This window comes from Acanthochromis polyacanthus, chromosome 18, assembly GCF_021347895.1.
Source record: "Acanthochromis polyacanthus isolate Apoly-LR-REF ecotype Palm Island chromosome 18, KAUST_Apoly_ChrSc, whole genome shotgun sequence".
Taxonomy (NCBI): Eukaryota; Metazoa; Chordata; class Actinopteri; family Pomacentridae; genus Acanthochromis; species Acanthochromis polyacanthus.
In genome coordinates this window covers 10,707,191-10,730,390 of record NC_067130.1, presented here as the reverse complement: position 1 = coordinate 10,730,390, position 23,200 = coordinate 10,707,191, and the positions used below count along the sequence as shown (strand labels likewise).

Genomic DNA, 23,200 nt, shown 5'->3' with positions numbered 1-23,200 from the left:
TTAGTTCCGTATGGGAGTGGACGGATTCCTCGCTGAAGATGGAGGAATGAGCCGCACATCAAGAAGGATTTTGCATAAATTACCAAACCATCTAAGCACGGCCAAGGGCACCGTGCTAGTTTTTCATGTCACCTCGCATCGAACAGTAGATGTGGAAGATTTTATTGTCCACTTTCTCTCAAAACTGTGCTATTTTTTGACCTTCGCTGAGCAGAATGATGTATGTCCACTAGAGGAGTGGTGAAAGCGGAAAGTTTCTCTGAGCCCTGAGCTTCAAAACACACGTGGAGCGTATCGGAATACAAAGTATGCATTAGAGAATCACTGACAATAAAACTTTAAGCAAAAAAATTCCAATATGAATAATATTTGCATATTATTACATCATCAATTTTGCAATGAGGAGTGAGGCATAAACGCAATTTTTAGAATTTCTACCCAGCATAGGACATTAAACTGCCACGCTGAAATTTACATCAAGATGTCAAAACATGTTTGGTGTACAATTACTTCAATAAAATGATGGGAAATGAAAACAGCTTCCTATTTTATAAGATAGTTTGTCAAATATTTAAGGGTGATGCTATAATAGTGTTGAATGTTTAAGCTGTTTCTGTTGTTGCAGCATAATTTAGCTCCTGACACAGTGAGCGAAAAAGTCAGACTATTCCCAGAAAATGATATTCGCTTTTGTTCATGGTTTTGTATCACACACTGAAAAGAAGCATAAACATCACTGCTATAACAAAAAAGTCATAGATATGAGGAGAGTCCATATTTAGAGTAGACAAATAACTTGAGAAATTTCATTTATTCCATGTAAAAATATACAACCAGGGAAGGGCTTACTGCAGAAATGAGTTGAAAAAGTTTTTTCCCCCCTTTGCATTTCAAAGACTTTTCATTATCACTCAAAACGCTGGGTTTGTTTAATTTTAATACCTTCTTCAAAGGGGAACATTTTTTGACATATGCCGTTTCTGTTGGAGGCTGCATTGACAGTTACACAGCACTGAGCTGAATTTTAATATATAGCTACACTGAGAACACAGTTTTGCATAATTTCATGAAAGAGTGAAATGTTCAATAGGAAAGCTTGGAAGGTTTTGTACATCTGCAGAGACTGAATATTTGAAATGCAGGCCACAAAATGAAATAAGGCTAAAATACCTTGTAATTACACTACCGATCAAAAGTTTGGACACAACTTTTCATTTAATGGTTTTTAGTTAATGATTTTGTACATTGTAGATTAGTACTGAAGATATGAAAACTATAAAAGAATACATAAAGAATTATATTGTAAACAAAAAAAGTGTGGACCTCCAGTATCAACCTACAATGCAGAATATAAAAGAAAGAAATAAAAAGCATTGAAAGAGAAGGTGTGTCCAAATTTTTGACTGGCAGTGCATATCGATAAATACCGTGTGGCTACATTCTGTACATTCTTCTGCCTTTATCAATGGCAACACTTTACCTCACTGTCTTAACAAGCTAAGACCTCATAAAATGGCATAAACGAATAAAGCATATGTAGACAGCAAACAAGTTTGACTGAAAAGCTGTATTTTTCTAAAATATACAAAAGTTTTTTGCTAAGAAAATGCATGAAAATATATCTCCTAATTCACTTTGTTTATCCCTTAAACCCAAATGCGATGCAGTATTTCTCTTCTCCCATTGTGTGGCACAAAGAGCTTGATTGAAGGAAGATTTATCGCAGTGGTGTGTACAGTTACTCATGGAGCCTTAATAAAACTAGTTTCTCCAACTGGCAAATGTTTGTGGACTTGATCTGGAAAAAGAAATAAGGAGACAGAGAAGAAAGAGAAAGTTTTAATGCTTGTAAAGCGAGCAGCAGGAGTATTATCTGAACCACATCTTCAGTGTGTGAATCAAACTCAGAGAATATCTGATATTTCATTTGTAGGCACCGAGATCTTTTTTCTTTCCCTTTTCATTGATTAGATGTCCCGTAATACTGCAATGAATAAAAGCCTGTTTTCATCTTAATCAATGCCATATTGGACAGCGCGTCCAATTATCCCATGACAACTTTTAAAAATTCTTTTCTTTGTTCTTTGAAACAAGTTTTCGACAAACTGTGGAATTAACCCTGTGAACCCTAAAATCCATCAGCAGGTTTGAAAGCCAAGTTATCATTTAAACAATTGCCAAAATTAGCTGATTTATCAGAGCCAGAAGCTGTAAAAACACAAAAAATGAAAAATATTTTCCACTTTCTGATGATCTTTAACCCACTCAGTTGAACTGTGTTATTTTGAAAATTAACCAAATCTAAGCTTGACATTTTCTGTTATCAAAATCCCTTTATGATGACACAATAAAAAATAAAAAAAAAACACCAAATATAAACTATTTGGTTCAACCAGATTCTGTAAAGGAAAAAATAATCGTAATAATATAAACACTTGGCGCTCCTCAGTACAACTGTTAGAAAAATTCGGAGACATTTCGTGGCTGAACTGCAGGCTGTGCTTTCACCAAACAGACAGGAAACCAGGATGGAAACTAGAAGAATCACCAGTTTGTTTGTTTAGTGTTGGTAACACAATGCTGTACATATTGATTTCAGTTATTTCATTTTTTGTATAATTCAAGAAATTCAAATGCAGTTTTATCTTTTTCCTTTATGATTTTTGGCATTATTGCTGTCATAATGTGTAGAAGACTCTTCACTTCTAGCCATGTCTGTGCTGTTTCCACAGAAGTGAAGGACTTTACACTGCAGTGACAAACAAGCCCACAGCGAGTGAAAAATGTGTGAAAATACAAGCAGAAATTCTTTGGGGTTCAAAGCTTTTTTAACCAACATTGCAAATGAAGTGAATTTTGATATTTTGATCTTGTTGCATTATGTTGCATTTTTGCTGTGGTGGTGATGAAATATGTGATATGTCATGTCATTTGTGAGTTTCATAATCCCAATAGGGGTTTGCTGTATTTACATTTCTGTAAAAAGGGATATTATTTTTGTAGAGAAGGGCAATAACTGGAGCATATTTGTAGAAAGCTTCTATTCTGTTGTGAAGGTTTGAGCACGACTGCACGTTCCTACAAATAATGCTCCAGCAGTCTGAATTGGATTTTAATAATTTCTTCCCCATTGTGATCGTGTTGGGACTTTATAAAATGCAAAACAATGCTTGTTTTGCATATTTGTGAAAAAAAAAAATCAAGGGACTGTTACTTCGATGCAGTTGCAACAGAACAAGAATATCAAAATAAGCAGAAAATAGTAAAGTGGAGGGAAGACACGAGAGGAAACCAAAGAAAGAGTGAGAGAAAAGGATTATTAACAGCATGTGAATGTGTCCAATAGGCTAAGCCTCGTCTCCACACACTCCTGCACACTTCAGAGTGCATTCCGCTGGAACACACCCCGGGGAACGCTGGCTGCCATGTGACACACAGCAGCAAATGGAGGGAGAAGCAGTGTAAGAAAAAGAGAAGGAAAAGGTAGAAAGTGGAACTGAGGGATGAGAGACAGAAAAGGAGATGCAATGTGATGAGAATGAAAAACCAATCATAAGGGAGTAATTAGTAAGAAAGCTACTCAAAATCATGCACCACCCTTTTTAGGGAGTGACTTCCCACAGGGGCTGAGAATGATGAACTGCATCGATACTCGAAGGAACTGTACATACAGTATGTGCAGAATTCTACTGTATTTATTGTACTATTTACTAAAATAGTTTTAATGTGTTATTCATCTCTTAGTTAAAGTGCCAAACACAAAACATTCACTGTATACTTAGACAGTGAAGCAGCAATAGTGCTGAATCGGACTCAAGAAGACAAAGACCGATGAAGGAGAAGAATCTGAAAGGTGCTACAGGGAGCCTAATTGAGGAAGACAAAATGTGAGCTTCAGCAGAGTCCTAACACACTGCTGGCAGAGAGCGACAGAAATGTAGGTCTGCCTACTCATTCTCACTGAAAACATAAAAAGACACCAATCAAAACTAGACATATTGGCCACACTTACTGATTTCCAGACCCAAAGGTGTTTCCGGAGAATCCTAGAAAATAGAGAAATGGTGATTAATTGGGTGATTACAGCAATAAAAACTTGGGGCTGTAAGTGTGCCAACAGTCCTAATGGAAATCTCATTTAGCAGCATGAGTCATCCGTGACAGACAAATCTGTGTGTCTGAGGACAACTGTACAGTAGGCATGTAAACAGCAGCAAAGCCACTAAAGGCTGCAGGGGAAAAAGGAAAATAGGATTTAACAAGTAAAGGAGACTAGAAGAGAAAAAGACAATAATCACAGGAAAAATAGAAGGAAGATGGCAAACTAAGTTATGTGGGTCAAACTCGGAGAAATGCATGACCATCATCTCTGCAAACAGAACTACATCTGCAGGAATGCAGGGTGAAAGTTGACGGAAGTTTCATCATCAGTTCAATTCATTCAGTATTCAAATGTAATTCACAGAACATGACCTTCATGTTGGTGCTCTTTGATGTAGATTACTGCTGTCTCTTTACTTTATTTACAGTTAACTTGTTGCAGTAAAGGTGTAATGATTATAAAAACTAACCAAGTTGACTTGATTAGGCTTGAAATTGGAAAGCTGATGTTTCTGTGGAGGCAGAAGGTCTTCGGCGTGTTTTATTCTAACCCAAAACTTGCCACCAAAAGAGGAAATTGGAGGAAAAGTTTGTGTATAAGCCTTCATATGGTGAGCAATCGACCCTGGCAGTATAATCACTACAACAAGTGAAGGTGTTTCAGTAATACTTCAGTAAGACTTTTAATTTCATGTTGCTCATTTCAATCTATTAATAAAAGATTTTTTTAAATTTATATTTTAAATGTATAAATATTGAAATAAAAGGCTAAAGTTATCCGTCAGCAGTAAGCTTTCCAAGAGCTATTAGATAAATTGTGGGTTGGGGATTAAAATAGTGATTTGCACTGCTTGTATAACTAACTAGGATAAAAAGAGGTAAACACTGGGCAGATCTCACAGGCTAAAAGATGCCCTGTCATCGCCATTATTCAACTGTAGAGATACTGGAAGAATGGCTTATTGATTACACTTGAGCGACTGACTGTGGTGGGTTTTAACATTTAAATAAAAGCTAGAAGGAAAGAGGACAACAGGAGACAACGAGGGAGGGAAAGAAAAGAAAAAAAAACTGCGACTAAAGTAGTAGTCTCACCTCCTGCCTGTGGCTGCTGTCCAAAGCCCGAGAAGCTGCTGGGCTGATTTCCAAACCCAGGGCCCTGCTGGGCCAGGCTCCCGAATGACGGAGCGGCCTGATTGGCTAGAGCACCGAAAGACGGAGCACTGGGGGGTGAGGCGAACCTGAAAACAGAAGCAGAGGGTGTGATGTGGTTAAATTAAGAGGCATGACTGAAAAATAAATAGCTACACTGAGGAGTAATGATGAGACTAAATGCGTGAAAACATTAAGCCTTAGGACTGGGTGCCGTGCAACAAGCAGCCGTGCTTCGAACCAACAATTTATTTGGATGGAGAGGTAAAAAGAAGAAAGATTAGAGAACTAATTTACAACCAGGATGCATTCTTTGTTCTGCTTCGAGTAAACATGCAAGCAAGGCAGAAGATGTAAGTTGGTGTATGTGTGTGAGTATTTGCGTGTGCTAGGATTGAAAGGCTGGGATTTAAGCGGTAATCCCCTCTACAGGACTCATGCCCACTGACTCCCAAGAGAGAGAAAAGAGAGTATAAGCAAAACAAGGGGGAGAGAGAGGGAGAGAGAGGGAGAGCAGGCCAGTTTAATCTGCAGGCTGCATGACCCCAAAGTGAGATTATCTGAGGGGAATAATCTAGTCCTGCACAGAGCCCCAGAGTTTTTGGCCTGTTGCCACGCTCTCTGGTATCAAAACAGATGCACGCGGAGAAGGCACAAAAGGTTAATACAGCAGGCAAAATCAGAGGAGTGGAAATGACGAGAATGAGGAAAAGATTAAGTAATCAATTTCCCTGCAGTTAAAAATGAATTTGAATTTGAACAAGGCTGACTTGTTGGTCTTTTATATTTAGTGGTAAAATGTCAGCCCATTACACTTCAGAGTAGGGCTAAACAAGTAATTGTGATTTCAATCATCTACTTGAATGCAATCTCATTTGTATATGACAATTTTTCAGCTCTTTCATTACACAGTGATAAGTTACATCAACACAAGCGCTCCTAATCTACCCCGTCATAACATCGTGCTGTGCAGAGGCAGCAATAAAGGAAAGTCCAACATGTTTGAGATAGAGACAGCTTTGGAGGTTCAATAAAAGTGACAGCCAATTTAGTTGGCATCAGAAAAACTCTGCAGCTGATGTGAACAGGATGAATCGACACGCGTGAGTCACAATGCTGCATATTTGCTTTGTCAGATGAACAAATGCTGAGCAAATTCAGCGTTGGTAAAGACCGTAAGACTCAGACACAGCTAATAAGCACATCTTGTACTAAGATTTTTCTGTCAATTTTAAGACCTCAATACCAAGTCCTGCTGCCTGAAGGCTTACCTGCAGGAATCAGGATGTGTGCATATACTGAAAGTGGATTCGTTCACTTAATAATTGAGATTCAGTTTATTTTACCTCAGTCCTATAATGTTAATGGGGTGTTTAACAGGGTGGTGAATGCTGTCCTTTGCTTGTTTTATGTGTTATGCTTTCGAGCACACAGATGCTCTGATTTTCGAAAAAGCTGCTCCAAGCTGCAGGCAAAATCCCGCTGCCTCCTCTTCTGCTTTGCACACATAGCCTGGTGATGCTGGCATTTTCACAAAGTAGCTATTTGCAGTGATGTGATGAGAAAAAAAAATAAACAGCTGGTCTACGTAATGTGTTACACTAGCTTATTACTTTAGTTGTGCCACATAAAATATTTGTTGCTTCACACCTTGAATGTTGGAGGGGGCGTTAACCTAAACCACAGATGTAAAAACAAAAACACTTCCATTCGTTGCCAAGTGAGTCTAGATGTATTTATACTGGGATCAGCACAAGCTGCCATTGTCACCAAAGCAGCAACTAGAAACCACCTATTACCACTTTTAGTTTTGAATGCCAGCAAAAAAAAATAACTAGCAATTAGGAGCAAAAAATTGTCTTTGAAAAATTAAAACATACTGGCTGTTCTGAAATTGACATTACATGTTGGCTTATCAAAACTAGAGGTGGGCAACATCACTAAAACATTGATCTCAAAATAATATTTAACTTCACTCAATATTGATGATGATTATTTTTTTAATGAACAATTTTTAATAAAGACCAAGGGGGGGAAAATTATTTGTAATTTAACAACTCTGGTTTAAAGCTATTTAGGTATGTGGGGAATTTTTATGTCAACAACAATGAAAACCACAAATAAATAAATATGGATAAAGGCAGGGTTTCTGTAGAAATAAGCCAGTCAAATGTAATGCTTTTTAATGCCATTTTAATGCTGTACTGTAAAAAATTTTAATGCCATGACCGTGAACTCAACAAAGAACAGGGGTTTGTTTCTTTGTAAAAGATGATTTTTATATGAAAACTGTCCTTACTTTTCACTATTTCTGAATTCGGAAACCATCCCTGACCACCAACAGGCTGCAGTCAATTCTCTGAATTTCATGTTTTCTAGCCATTTTTGCTTGAATTTGCATTTCCCAGCTCTCCTCCTCCCAGTCCAGCCTGCTTGCCACTTTATAAACATCCAGTTTTTGGCAATTGTACTCAACCGGCTGGAACAATTATCGCAATGCTTCGGCATGTTTATGCAGATGCATCGCAGTCTACAATTATATATTATATTTTATTGTCAAATATTTTCTTGAAAACAGCACAAAGAATTTTTAATGCCACTGAGAATCAAATTTAATGATTTTAATGCCATTTAAAGGGGAACTTCAGTTTTTTTCCAACCTGGGGTCTGTTTTCATATGTCATTTCATACATGTGAGTGATGGAGAAATGAATTTTCAACATAGCTCCAGTATTTAGCCAGGCAGGCAGCTTCGCAGCTCAGCTAGCGAAAAGTATGGGGCAACTTGCCCCCCTACACGTGCTTTTATTTCCCCCACACTGACTGGCAAACGGCTCTTTCCCCCACTGGTGTTTTGGCGCGAGCTATCGCACGATTTCGGAACGAGATTTTCTTTCTAGCGTCCCGAGATTTGGATACAGACCACAACAAAGAGCGATCGCCAGGTAATGTGGAGGTTTTTGTTCACTTCTCATCTCTAGTATGTTGTGGGACACTCGTTGAGACTATCTGAGCCGGTCAGTGTGGGGCAAAAAGCACGCTAGGGCAGACTTTGATATTTGCCCCATAATTTTTGCTAGCTGAGCTGCTAAGCTGCCTGCCTGGCTAAATACTGGAGCTATGTCAAAAATTCATTTCTCCATCACTCACGTGTGAAATGACATGTGAAAAGAGACCCCAGGTTGAAAAAAAACAAAGCTCCCCTTTAAGGCCTTAATTTTTGCAAAATCAACTTAATGACTGATAATGCTTTTTAATGCCCTGCAGAAACCCTGAAAGAAAGGCTGTCAGCTCTTAGGGCAGTCTCAGACTAGCTCACCTCGAGACACCTGAACTAAACCAACGGGGACGACAATGGAGGGTGAAGTCTGATAGGATGTTTATGAGCCAATGAGGGAGCACACCTGAGGTTCGTTCATGTAACCAAACTTTGCAGTTTCAATATGTGCTTTCATGACAGTTTGCATTTGATGTATGTAGGAGAAATTATTGATTATTCTGTTAAACTAATTTCTCATTGCCATTGATGAAGAGTCTGTTGCTGATCCATTTTGTGGCCTCGGCTTCATCAAACTTTCATTCAACCCTTTCAATGAACATAAGATTCTTACCCAAATCCTCCCATGTTGGCAGCAGCTGTTCCCTCTCCGAACACCTTACCGGCTGAGGAACCCATGGGGTTGCTGAAAGAAGGGCTGGAGCCAAACGACGCTCCACCACCAAATGCTGGGGTGCCACCAAACGAAGGGGGACTCCCAAACACTGGAGCACTGCCAAAACCACCTGCAGAAAGGAAACGAGATAAAAGCTCTGTGACAGAACACGGTGGAACATATAGAGGGAGTTATGTGGTTCCCAGCATAGCTTCTAAAGAAGAGACAAAAAGGTCTTAATGCGGTTTCTGTGGGTTTTGAAGCATGGTGTGACAATAGCAAACGGTGCACACGGAATCTCTCTGACCCTTTTAAATGCTTCACATTGTTATTTTTCAGATTGATTTTAAAAGGACTGGGAAAAAAATGCTTCTCATTTACACAACAAACTTCATAACAAATAAAAAAAGGCTTGTTGGTTTCACTAATTTATTAAAAGCAGAAGACTGAAATGTCTACATTACCTAAGTATTCAGACACTTTGCAAAGCCATAATATTGCTTAGGTGCCTCTTAATTCTATCAGTGGCCCTTTAGGATGTTTTTTGATTAGACATAATTAGGAAAGGCGTACACAACTATAAAATGGCCTCACAGTTAAGGGCATATGTCAGAGTCAAAGGTAAGCCATGAGTTTGAGAGACTGTCCCTAGACCTGTGAGACAGAACTGTGTTCAAGCAGGCACAGACCCAGGGAAGGACCCAATAAAACGACAGCAGCACTGAAAGCGCCTTAGAGCACAGTAGCATCCATTATCATCATCTATAATCACTCAAATGGAAGAAGTCTGGAACCACCAACAGTCTCCTTAGATCTGGCCATGCAGCAAACTGAGCAATCTGGGACAAAGGGCCTTGGTCAGATAGCAAACCAAGAACTCAGTGGTCACTATGAATCAGATCCACGGTTCCTTTGTTGAGATGGTGAGAATGGGGAAATACTTGGCCACGAGTCCCAACAGTGAGTGTTGAGGAAACCAGGCACGAAGCATCTCTTCTTTATAGGATTGTAGGATCATTCTCAACAAGGCTTGAGGCTGTCATTGATGCCAAAGGAGCTTTAACCAACTACTCACTAAAGGGTGAGAGTACTTATGTCAAAAGGGTATTTCAGTTTTATCTGTAATAAATTTACAAAACACTCCTAAAACCTATTTTTGCTTTACTAATGTGGAGAATTGTGTGTAGGTTGGTGAGGGAAAAAAAAAAAGAATTCCGTTTAGTGTGAGTCTGACATATAGCAAAATGTGGAAAGAGTCTGAAAACCTTCCATACATACTGAATTTGCATACGATGTATCACCTATGCCGATGGTATTTTGTTCTGATTTAAGGCCTCTACGGCAAACCGAGATAAAAGCAGGTAGAACTCCTGTGTAAATATCACTGTACATACATTCCATATGTGAACCAGGGCTGACACTACCAGAAGGTTAATAACACCAGTAAAAAGCCGTGATAAAAAGTAGGTATTTTAATCATATTTCAAAATTTTCCCCTATTGTATCTCACAAGAAACGTATGTGTACTGCTGTGACAGTATTGTGTCTTGTTGTGTACAGTACATTACTTCTTTGTAACAGCACACTATGACAGCTTACAGACAGGGTGAATACTTCACACCAATTCAAAGCTTCAGAGTGGCAGGGGAGAGAAGGGTGTGCTGAAATTACAGCCTGGCAAGCAGCATGCCCCAGTAAATAATTGATTGAGCTAATGTAACAAGATTACATTCCCCTTACATAGGCCAGTGATAGGGCATTAGTGTGCTGAGCAGTACCAATATCCCAGTGGAGCTGAGGGTTTGCTTGGATGCCTGCTGCTAGTACTGCGTGTACCAACCAAGAATGACAAAAAAAAGTCAAAGAAAGAAGAACACGATCCACAGATCCATTTGGAAAGGCATTAAGTTAGCTTTTCTTTCCTAAATGTACCCTATCCTTCATTTCTTGTGCACCCGATCTAATCTAAATTGTTAGCATGCTACACATTTCTGCAGCTTGGTTTCTTAGGAGTGTAGTAGGGAGTTTACACCATAATCATATTATTTTGCACACTGTTTATGTATGTTTATATTATATCACAGTGCAACAAATGCTGCCGAATACATTGCCACCATTTACTGCAACCTATATATTAAAACAGAATTATCACCTTTCTCACAGTGTGAACATAAACTGAAAATGTATACATGTGGTAAAAGTAGCACTTATTGAAGGGCTGTATTAGATGACATTAGTTGTGCCTAATTAATTGCTTGGTCATGTATGTACTTCATGCATGTATACGTGTTTATCAAGAATAACGCCAGTCCCCAGCGTAATAAGCTAATCGCACATGGCTCTGAAACACATTCATTTGGTTTAGTGTCCTTTGAATTACTGGAAGTCTTCTGCCTTAAGGAAGGAACAAGAAGTGATGCGGCAGCCAGAGACCATGAAATGTCAATGAAACTCAGTGACGTGTAGCGATGACAGGGTATGTAATTGCTGGCAACATCAAGTGGGCGACTACCAGTGCAGTAAATCGCAACATTTGAGTTCCCCAAATGCTTACCACAAGAAAACAAAATGCATGGCATTGCTTCCTACTATTTCAACCACATCAAAATGAACACCAGCTCATCGTTGATGTCTCAAACATAACTCAATTTTACAATTGTGCCCGTAACTCATAAGCACGAAAAACTAAAATATAATGTCTGGGTTTACATTTTTGATATCACTGGCATACGGAAAGTTCATTGTGTGGGTTGGTCACCTACAAAGACCGAGAAAGATCTAACAGGTAACACTACTGTGCACTTTCCTCGCCTCAGACAACTGAGTTGTCACACACAGTTGCAGTTTTACAGTTAATCATGTGCACACAGCAACCGACCTCAGGTTGAGCCCTGAGCATCATCTCAGATGTCGGTATATTATTTTACTGTTCAAAAGCAACTGATCCATTTACTAACATCTATTAAAGTACATGTGCCTGAGCTAGAACTAATTAAACGTGGATGAATCGTCACTGCTGGAGTGTAGGTTAGCCAATTTCATTGTGTACCATTTGGGGCGGCACATATGCAACAGGGTTATCTAGACTTTTCATTTGGTCCCACCTCCCACCTTGTCATAGGAAAAACCCCTTACTTGCTGAGCATTTTCAAATCGATAGACACCGCATTTTCCAATGTTCCCTAAACGTCCCACACTGCAGGCTGTGGGAGCTGCTGCTGGGTAGCTGCAGTGCTCAGACAGGTGAGCGACCAAACATGACCATGAAAAGAGTTAACTAGGGTGTTCTAACGTCACATTTGTCCCAGATGGAACAGAGTAATTTTTTTCTACATGCAGTCTTTTCTACAAGCACAAAAAAACAGCGCATATAGGTGCGCTCCGCATTTCCCAAGATCATCGTATTTTTATATCTTTATATGTGGATGTAGTTTCATCCTCATGCTTTCATTCCTTTACATGTACCTCATGTTATTTTTCTCATCATGTCAAAACTGAAGTATGGAGGTCTGACACATGTCATGACAGCCTAAGTGACACAAAAACAAACTGTTACCAAACTGCCTGACATCAGTCACTTCCATTATAAATGAAACAAAAAGGTCTTAAAGCGGTGAGACCAAAATAAACAATCAATTGATGGCAAAACATGTGGATGTTTTCAGACAAATGGTAACGATCGTTCACCAAGCATTGCATAACAAATCAGCAAGGACAAAGCAAAGAATGACTGTATTCAGGCGTTGACATGGACCATTGTTACAAAATAATCAATTATTCGCTTCATCTGTGAGCAGTCATAATGTTTTAGCTCAGCAGTGTACTACATGATTGTAAAAAATAAATTAGTTGCATTTGAATTTACCATAACCATGCAGTGGCATCTGCAGTACTACAGCAAAAAACATGACAAGCAAGAAAAAGATTGCTTATAATGAGAGTTTTTGAAATAATGTAGCTTAAGTAGATATTATGTGTATCGTACATGTCATTTTTACTAAAATAAAAATGTCAGATCTTTTCAGATTTCTGACCTAGCAGCGTTGAAACTAACACGGCATCAGCAATATTCTGGCAGGTAATGACAGAGCATCTGACTGACTCACTTTCTGTTCTGCTGGGGTGAGGAGATAAGGGCACTCACAGTAGCTCAGAAGATAAAGGAGAGTGCAATGTCAAGAGTCGGCTGCAGAGTAAAATGAGATTATGTATAGGTGCACAGGGTTTCTATCACAGCCATCCCACTATCACTGTACCTCACACATCACTAAACCAGAGCCCTTAAGCCAGACCCTGAGAAAATGTGAAAGAAGAGGGAATATGAAACATAACTAATACAGGCCCTCTGAGGTGAATGTGTGTATGCACAGAGTTATCGCATAACCAAAGTATTTACATTCCTTGGTCCTTGTGTCAGTTCTAATTAACAAATTGAATCACTAGCCTAAGGAAGAATGAACAGCACGTGGAAACAAATGTGATCTGAAAATCTGGTTTCCTTGTAAAATGTTAGCTGCAAAGTACAATTAAGTACAGCGTTCATAGCAGGTAAGAGTACATGAAGAAGAAGACAGTAAGCTTTAAAGAATGACAGCACTATAAGAATAAAAAAAAAACAATAGAGCTGAAGCGTTACCTGGTTTTGTAGGTGAAGAGAAGGAGCCAAAGCCCTGGGATGCAACACTTCCTCCTCCAGTGCTAAAGGTTCCGCTAGGTTTCTGCTCTCCAAAGGAGGACTGTCCAAAACCAAATGCCTTGGCACCACTGTTCCCAAAGAGACTGTTGGTACCTGGAGAAGATATAGGCAGATAAATGTAACTTTCAAAAAGGTTTTCAATTGGTTTCTTGTACGGTAAAGCACACAGCAAAGCATGGTTAAAACTCAACAACATATTCAAAGAGACTAGAATGAAAATAAAACCATCTCAGAAATTCAACATAAATCGGAAGCAAGTGTTCAGACTAATCAATTTGTGATTTTTCCTCATATATTGCCATTGGCCCCGTTAACACGAAGACGAAACGAGGTCTAAACGCATAAGTTTCTTGCCGAATCTGCGTATCATCCACACGAAGACGGTGTTTTGGGGGTCTGTAAACGATCATTTTTGAAAATGGGTTCCAGAGTGGAAAGATTTTGAAACGCCGTTTACGCAGCTCCGTGTGTATGGGCGATCCGCTGCTTTTCAGAAACGCTTGCGTCATACTTTCGAATCTTCATTGACACGCATGCGCCACACGTGGCCACGACAACAACAATGGCGGCATACAGTGTAGCAAATGTGATGATGAAGCTCTGTGTTTACAACTTTTTCCGCAAGTGCGCATGCCCACAGTCTTTTTCTTCTGTTTGCGTGTGCTTCCGTCATATCGTTACAGCGCCCCTAGAGGTCTGGCATGTGTTTTACAGCGTTTCCATGCGTATCGAGTGCATTTGTGTAGATGCATAGATTTTCTGAGACGCCTTCGTCTTTACGGCGATCGTTTTTGAAACTGTTCAGCGTTTCGTCTTCGTGTGGACGGGGCCTTAGAAGCTGTCTACCTGTCTGAGTGGACTGTCCAAACCCTCCAGTGGAGACAGCGGTGCCGAACGGGTTCTTGTTGGCAGCATCTTCGCTCGGTTTGCCTCCCAGACCACTGAAGAATCCTCCACCAGCAGATGAGCCGGCTGTATTGGCTGAACCTGAGCCAAATAGACTTCCGCCAGATGATGGCTGTTGCTGAAAGAGAAATGTTATCTGATTTGTATAAAACAATGGGACATTTTTTAAAGTTAAAATGGCATTTATACATATTATGCATGGATTTCTCTATTAATCAAACAGTAGATACCTGTCCAAATATGCTCCCACTGTTAGACTGTTGGCCAAACACAGGGGTGGCAGAAGAGCAGCCAAAAGCTGTGGTAAGAACAAACGGTAAAATGCAATCAAAGACAAGGCATTCTTTGTTTACACTACATTACTAGATGGCACTTGTTTGTTGATGACACACAAATTTTACAGCCACCACTATATAGCTTCCCATTATTCCCCCAATGCCATAAAAAGAATGAGCTGACTCTGGAAACTTGGACCCCCCCATAAAGTCTGTGGACAGGAATGACGAGCTGTGTCTAACTGCTGAGCTCATACACTGGCATCAGCTGTCCACAGAGACACAGACATTCCCGTACTGCTCTGGGAATTCAGAGAATCTTTGGGAATGGGACAACTCCCTCTAACCCACTCAGACTGAAATTCTACAAAACCAGGTGTCCTCTTTCCTGCGAGACGATCAAACAGAAGTGCCACATTTGGCTTCAATCACCACAACATGTGCGGGTCAATGAGATTCGACCACAATTTTGCACAGCCTCCTGTGCTGCCCTCAGAGACATACCAAAGTAATTCACAGGCTGTCAGACAGTGTTAGCTTCAGCAATGTCAGATGTGACTTAACTATTTGTAGTCATGTAGTTTTGATTAATGATTATCACACCACTTTCAGTGACAACGTTAGCAGGAAGTCATCATTATTGTGAAAGATGGCTATTTTTAAATGGCCACATAACTAAATCAAGTCAAAATCAATTTTCATAATTTATAGCACATAAATGCCAGAAAAATACCATTGAAATATTTTTTTGAAAAAGGTTTTGTGCAAAAAACAAAGAGAGGGACTCTTCATCTGATTAAGTGAAGACTTACCTGAGGGCTGTCCAAAGCTGAATCCTGAAGATGAGGATGTGGTGGTGTTACTCCCAAACACAGATCCTTGTCCAAATCCAGAGCTCTGGCCAAATGCTGGGGCTGTGCTTTGTCCAAACAGCCCGGAGCCAGTGCTGCTGGATGTGTTGGCGCTGCTCGTGCCAAAGGAAAAGGAACTCGCATTGCTAGCAGTAGAAGCACCAAAAAGACCCCCTCCTCCAGTTGTCGCAGCGCTAGAACTTGCTCCAAATGCAGATTGGGCAAAAGAAAAACCACTAGATGTTCCAGTGTTGTTGGCAGGCTGGCCAAAGCCACTCACCTGGCCAAATACGGATTTGCCAAAACCAGTTCCAGCTGATGTACCAAACCCAGCTGAGCCAAATCCTGTGGATGCTGGGGCTGAAGAAACTGGAGGTGCTGCAGATTGCCCGAACACCGTGTTGGCAGTAGTAGTTGCTGCACTGTTCACAACTGTAGGGGTGGGAGTGGTGGCTGCTGGAGTAGCTGTGATGATAACTGGTGTGACTCCAAGGGAACTGCTGTCTGTCGTGGCTAGAACAGGCTGAGTAAAAATGGATCCAGGTTTGTCAGAATTGGGCACTTGGAATGCTGCTGGAGCTACCTGGGATACAGGAGCTGTGGTGGCAGCAGCTGACGTAGGCACGGGAGCACTGGTAGGGGGGTCCGGTGTGGGTTCTACTGTGGAAGGAGCACTGGTTGGTGCTGGAGGAGTTGCTTCAGCTGGTGCAGTGATGGTAGAGGGAGGGTCTGGAGCAGGGGCAGTAGTGGCAGAAGGAAAGGACGGTGTTGGTGCTGCGGGTGTCGGTGTGGCTGCTGTGGCTTCTGTGGAGGCTGCATCTGGAGCAGGCTCAGGTACTACAGGGCTACTGGCGCTCTCTACCACAGGTTCAGTGAGAGTAGGCTCTTTGTCAGGGGGCGGTGTGGGTTCTGAAGGTTGCGGGGGAGCTTTTGGTTCCTCTAATGAATCTGAAGAAGCTGCAAGAAGACTACTGAAAGATGTAGGCAAAGCTGAGGCACTTGAGCCAGACTGTGGAACAGAGAAGACTGGCTTGGAGTTTGATTCAGGAGGCTTAAACAAACTGCCAGACGCTGTCCCCTTGGACAAGTCTGCTGCTGCAGAATCTTCTGTTGATTTTTGGAGACCTGCAGCAAAACTAAACTGTGGCGCTCCCTTGCCAATGCCAAGTCCACTCTCCCCAAAGGTAAACGCAGCAGCAGCAGGTTTGGTGGAATCTTTAGCTTCTTCACCTTGGCCCACACGCAGTCCAGAAAAACTGCCCAGTGTCTCTCCTCCGATCGTCTTTGGAGGCTGCGGCTCTGTCCTGAGAGCAGCTGTGGTTGAGGTGTGTTTGACTGTTTCACCTGATGGGTTTGGAGCCAAAGTGGGGGACCCAGAGCCAAGAGCAGGGGAGGTGGACTTAGGGGTAAGCGAGAAGGACTCCTCTGCAGTCTGGCCAAACACCATCTTGCCATTTCCAGCAAAGGAGAATTTACTCACATCCTTCACTGGAGAAATGAAGAACAAAAAAAGAGAAATGAAGACTACATGTACTGTATAGCTGGCTTCAATCTTCAGCTTCCTTGATACCAAGCTGCTGTATTGTTTTTACCTTGTGGCATTCCAGCTCCTTGTGACACTGAGGCGAAGCTGAAGCCTGAAGACCTGCAAAAGCAAATATTTTAACTCACAATGGAACAATGGCAAGACAGTCTGTATTTTGTGTAATATGACGTATTTCAGATTGAAACAGAAAATGTACGCAGGGTGTAATTTCAAGAGGGATTTCATTAAATTGCAGGGGTATTTGGAGAGTCACAACAATACAGCACTGTAGATAACTGATCACCTCCACCCACACTTTCTTCACCTGTGTGTTTACAGAAGGAGGTGGGGCTGAGATGGAAATTAATAAATCAAATCTCAGCCACACTGTTTTAGTACAAAACCTATTATACTCCTCCAGTAGATATTATGTCCCAGTCAAGCAAAGCTATATGATGCTGGAAGGGTTTAGAAGGCTGCTTCAAATCCCATTTGATAGGATACATTCAGATATACACAGCTAAAGTGAAAGAATCAAAATACTCCAATATTTTCAAGAACTTAAGATATAAGAATATCTTTCTTAGGCTGTTTTTTAAAATTATATACAAATTCACAAAAATACTGTGAACTTAATATGATAACGGTAACTGATCTCAGAGTTAACTTACCCCGGAGCGAAAGAGAATCCTTTGCTGGTGCTTTGCTCCACTGAGCTAGCAGGAGCCACAGAAACATCTGTTTTGGATGGCTGGCCTGAAGGACAAAAAGTTTATGAAGTCAGTAAAAATTGACTTTTTCTCGTGACATAATGGCAAAAGATAATCCAGGATCATGAACAATGTTTTGGAAAGTCGTGTTTGTGTGTAACCAGGTCAGGTCAATACATAAGAGACAACATCGATGTGACCAGCATATCTAACATTACTTACCAAACACAAAGCTTGTCTGTGGGATGGATGTACTTTCGGTGGACATCTTTTGGATACCTTGGACAGGATTCTGCAGAGACAGTATTAGACAAGTGCAGGAAATGACTATCATGGTGTAATTCTATTCCTTTCAGAAAAACACAAGACATGCACATGTGATTTAAAACATAAAAAAAAACTGTTACAGTTCATATGCACAAAGATGTTATCTTACAGCAGATGCAAAGAAGCAAAGCAAGTGCATGTATACACGTGGTAGAAGAACTCCATGTTTGGGCCATTTCATTACACTGAACTTGGGGCTGCTATACTCGAACAAGATTTGCGTGATGAGTTCCCCCGTCACCCAACTGTAATTTGTAACACCAGCATGGGAAGAACCTGGGACATTTCTCACTCATGCAGGTAATGGTCTCTTTTCACATGCAGAAGTGTCAGCAATCTGTGGATTTTCGCATGCTGAATGTTCTTTAAGTTGTGAGAGGAGGGGTACAATAACATCAAGCGTGCATGATTTTGAATGTTTAAGTACTGCCATGTGAACGGGTAGAGATATATCAAAGACATTTATTTCTCCTTACATCATACAAATTCTATCTATCTATCAAATATATACAGTGAATATTTCAACACTGATTTTATCCAATAAACTCCAAAAAGCAGGTACTTGTATTTAAATATATAGTAAGGTGATAATATTTTCTAGTAACACAATAGACATGAAAAGATGGATGACAGCGCGGTAAAGAATGGACAAATTATACTCACTCGTTTAGCTTGGTTGGACACTGCTGCAAAGGCCTGAGCGGTTGGATCTGGTACTGAGGAGCTGTGAAAGACACCGAAGAGGGAGAGGAGAGACATGAAACAACATTCACACGGAAAAAATACAACAAATACCTTATGAAAATGTATTAGGTGAAATTCAGCGTTAATTTCTAGTAAAATCAAAAGTCTGAAACCACCCTCCCTCTAAAAAAGCCAAACCGAGCCTGGCTCAATGATTACTGCCCTGTGGCCTTCACACTCCATCTTGCATGCAACCAGGTATTTTTAAGCTGCTGCAATTTTTACAATAGCTACAACAACCTGCTGCCATCTAAAATGATCTCCATCATGTACAGTACACTCACTTTTTAAATTTTTCTTCTGTTAAATTATAACCTGCTACTAGTTTTAGACATCCACTACATAATTTTAAGTATCACTGTTTTTATTTATCTCAATGTTTTTCTTACATTTTAGTTGTTTTTTTCTTTTTTACTACGTATGCAGATACTGTACTTACAATAAAGAAAAACTGAATCTTGTGTTCACATCTTGTACGGACAATGAAAACCTGCCCTCTGCTGCCATAACTGGATGGACAAAAACTAAGTATTGTGTAATTTGTGATTATATCATAAATGATAATGTATCAAATGGATGATTAAAAATAAATATCCATATCCTTCAATATATGAAATTCTAACTTCTTGGGAGCATGCATGTATTGAACATGTTGATATTTTCTTATAGCAAATTTAACTGTAATAATCATGTCTACATCAAGGAAGGAATAACTGCTGAGCCATTATTGTTTGACTGGAAGAAAAAGGGTATATTTGTGTAAATTTAAGGAAAGGCCCTCTTTCATAACCATTGTGCTCTCACAAAGCTTTGCTCTGTTTTTTTTGTGAGCATGCTTTATTTGGGAAAAGCCCCAAGCAGGGATGACCTACTGAAATATCAAGCACAAAAGTAGAGCACAGTCCACTGAGACGGAAAGAGAAAGGTGCAGGAGACATCAAGAGGCAAAACAATGAAGGATAGCAGAGTGGAAAAAAGATCAAAAACGAAAAACACAAAGACGAGGAAATGAAGAGAGTAATAGTATGAAGTGAACCATGCGACAGACGGCACACGGTGGCATGAAGGACTCACAGTTCTGTTTTGTCTCCATTATCTCATATATCAGTTGTGATTTTAACTATAAACTATGTTAATGCTTAACTGTTCTCTTGTATAATCGTAAAAAAAAGCTAATCCTACACCATTCAAAAAAATATACATATAAAAATGTCCTGGACATCATTGAAAAAAGCTGACAGTCAGCATTTTAAAAATCAAAATTATTGTTTCATTTTAACATCTCGAGTGCTGGAGCAGAGTCAAAACAATAAACTTCACATCACCGTCATAATGCACTCTGTGACACAGACATTATAGGATCATCAACAATACCGCACACATTAGTGCGAGGTTAGGAAACGGAAGGAAATGAAGACATTTTGAACTCTAATATCGAGAGAATGAGGATTTTTTTTTAATGATGAGAATATGGAAGAGAAGCAATGCGTGAGAGAACAAACTGGGTCCTCAAAGACTGCTGGCCTCTCCTCATCGCATGCATTAGATTCAAGATTAGCCGGAGCCAATGACCTGATAAATCTATGCTGGGGAGACACGCACAAAACAAACACTGAACCCCTCAAGGACCTACAGTGACAGACCGTCTACTCACTGTGTTGGAAATATTAAAGTGGATAGAGACTTGATTTGAGAACACTGTGCTACATAGGATGCTTAAAATTAAATGTGAAATAGACCAGACATATGAGACAGACAAAAAGATACTTTTCACCTGAATCTAAAACAGAAATTTTTTTAAAATTACAGCTTGTGAGGATGCCCCTGTGTGTGAAAAAAAATCTAAAAACGTATTTAATTAAAATAAAGAACAACTGGTGGGCATTATTACAATTATGTTAAAAAGTGAATCTTGCTTTGGCCCCCATAAAATAGCAGACAGGATATGTATCACTGTGCATAGCAGGGATGCATTACTGAATTTTAGCTGAATAAGAATTACATCAGCATCAGCACCCCCCCCCCACCCCCCACCCCACATCATCCACTCATGGATACCATGTGTTGTAGCTCAGTGATTAGTACATCTTGACTTTTAAACTTTTCAGTACATCTACCTTTGGCTGCATGGTTGCTGAGGATTATTCAGGGTCAAACAGTTGCAAATTGTCACAAAATTACAAATATTGTAGGACTACAATGGTAACAGAAGACAATATAATGCATTATAGTAGTTTCTGCCTGTTTTTTTTCCAAAATCAGTGCCTCAAAAAATAATGGTCCACCTCACTCCTCAAAAATCAGTTAATGATGATATTGTTGCTCTATGAGCTACCAAACATGACATTAACTTCAGGAATGTCAATAAAATTAGTTTTAGCCTCTTTTTCACAATTGTGTGCAATAGAATTAAATATCCCAATTACTCAGAGGGCTAATTCACTGATTCTAATAGTCTTTAGTCAGATTACTCACTGAAAATTTCTTTTAGACAATAGAAAGGAGTACATCCAATGGCACTAGCAATAATTGCAAAGCAGGAATGTTCATGCCCTGAAAAAGCCTTCGTCTATATTATTTTAGGTTTTACCTGATGATGGACGAAACCGGCACAGGAGGCCCTTTGTCCTTGAGCTCCTGCACATTAACCACCTGAGGAACTGTCTTCAAAGTGGACTCTGTCAGGGAAGTACTGACAACAGCTGGAACAGAAACAAATGCACATGGAGTTTCTATTAGAAAACAAATCAACAAGACGGATGTAACTGTAACTGAATAGGTCCATGTTAGGTAAAGCCAAATTTCAATATTATAGAAATAACTTAGCAAATCATTCTTACAAGTGATGAGGTACTGAGCAGAGACATAAAGCTGTCAGTTTTACATTATTTGGTCTGTAAGTCTATGCCTCCCCCTGGTGATTTACAAGGGGTATAGCATTATGACACGAAACAAGACAACTTCTTATATACAGAATGTAGCTTCATATTTACTACTGTTAAAGCAATTATTCCTAATAGACTACTGTATGTGTTTCCTACCTGTCTTCAGATTGGCCATCTGCCTGCGCAGAGCAGCTGTGGCTGCAGCCTGCTGGGGAGGGATGGTGACGGGTATGGCCCTCTCAGTTGGCGGAGCTCCATGCTTTACTGTCTTGGTGGCAAGAGCAGTGCTATCTGCCCCGCTGAGGTTGATTTTATTGGTTGGAACTGAAATAATAATTCAACATTTATTAACCAGTCCAGTAAGCTGCACACTTACTTTATTGTGAATGTGACATTAAAAAACAGGATTGATTGCCTTTGAATGAAAAACAATGGATTCACTTACCAGGGCTGGCAATGGGGCTGAGCCCAAAGCCCATCCCCTGCACTGAGTGAATTTTGGTTAAAGGCGTGGACTGGATGGCTCCGAAGCCCGGTTGGATAGAGGGGGTCCTGACGACTGTGGGATGGCGGGGAGTGGACAGTGATGGAGGTATGACAGTCATGGGAAGGGGCAGTGGCTGCAGTTCCTCCTCTTCAAGCTCCAAGTCAGGTGGGTGAGGGTCCAAGGACTGAGACAGGGAGGATGTTGAACTCACATCATCCAAGTCCTCATAGTATTTAGGTGAAAGGAAGGCTGAGCGAGAGAGGTTAGCTGCAAGAAAATACAGGAAGAAGATCTAATGAGCTCAAATATATCTATGAACTTAAATATTGGAATAAACTTTGCATTTCAACATGTATAGTGGAGCAAAAACACACTTGAAACTCACAACCAGTTTTCTAGTACCTGGTGCAGTTGAGCGCACAGGAGGCATCTGTCCCTTTGAGAGGAAGTTGCGCAGCTGTGACTGTTTAATTGGCGATATCTTGACCGCTGGAGAAAAATCTAATGTTAGCATGTTGCAAATTAATAAACATGAAATCCTTTATCACTTATATATCAAGAACATAAAAGGCTGATACCTGGAGATGTGGATTTGGCCTGAGGGGAGGTAGTGTCCAGTCTGGCTTTCAGGAGGGCATCCCTTAAACTCTCAAGCTCACTTTCCAAACTAAGAAAAACACAGACACAAGGTAGCTGAAGTTACAAACACTACAACCCTTAGCATGCAGGGAAGGCTGCTATACAGAAATGGTAAATGGTAATGGTAAATGGTCTGTATTTATATAGCGCTTTACTATACCTGCAAGGTACCCAAAGCGCTTTACAGGATACGTCACATTCACCCATTCACACACTGATGGCGGAAGCTGCCATGCAAGGCACTAACCA

General features: G+C 40.3%; 1 protein-coding gene across 1 annotated transcript in view; it reads right to left on the bottom strand.

The window, feature by feature from the left end:
- Window positions 1–792: 792 nt before the first annotated feature.
- nup214 (nucleoporin 214) overlaps window positions 793–23,200 on the bottom strand; it is a 35,851-nt gene continuing 13,443 nt past the window's right edge. The window contains exons 20-36 of the mRNA XM_022204048.2: window positions 22,891–22,979; window positions 22,715–22,801; window positions 22,271–22,579; window positions 21,982–22,149; window positions 21,531–21,642; window positions 18,860–18,920; window positions 18,092–18,161; window positions 17,831–17,915; window positions 17,227–17,279; window positions 15,596–17,122; window positions 14,739–14,806; window positions 14,449–14,626; window positions 13,543–13,695; window positions 8,865–9,036; window positions 5,197–5,342; window positions 4,013–4,046; window positions 793–1,798 (exon numbers count right to left, since the gene is read on the bottom strand). Coding sequence (XP_022059740.1) covers window positions 1,762–1,798; window positions 4,013–4,046; window positions 5,197–5,342; window positions 8,865–9,036; window positions 13,543–13,695; window positions 14,449–14,626; window positions 14,739–14,806; window positions 15,596–17,122; window positions 17,227–17,279; window positions 17,831–17,915; window positions 18,092–18,161; window positions 18,860–18,920; window positions 21,531–21,642; window positions 21,982–22,149; window positions 22,271–22,579; window positions 22,715–22,801; window positions 22,891–22,979 — 3,349 coding nt within the window. The 3' untranslated portion in view covers window positions 793–1,761. The remainder of the gene's footprint in view (window positions 1,799–4,012; window positions 4,047–5,196; window positions 5,343–8,864; window positions 9,037–13,542; window positions 13,696–14,448; window positions 14,627–14,738; window positions 14,807–15,595; window positions 17,123–17,226; window positions 17,280–17,830; window positions 17,916–18,091; window positions 18,162–18,859; window positions 18,921–21,530; window positions 21,643–21,981; window positions 22,150–22,270; window positions 22,580–22,714; window positions 22,802–22,890; window positions 22,980–23,200) is intronic.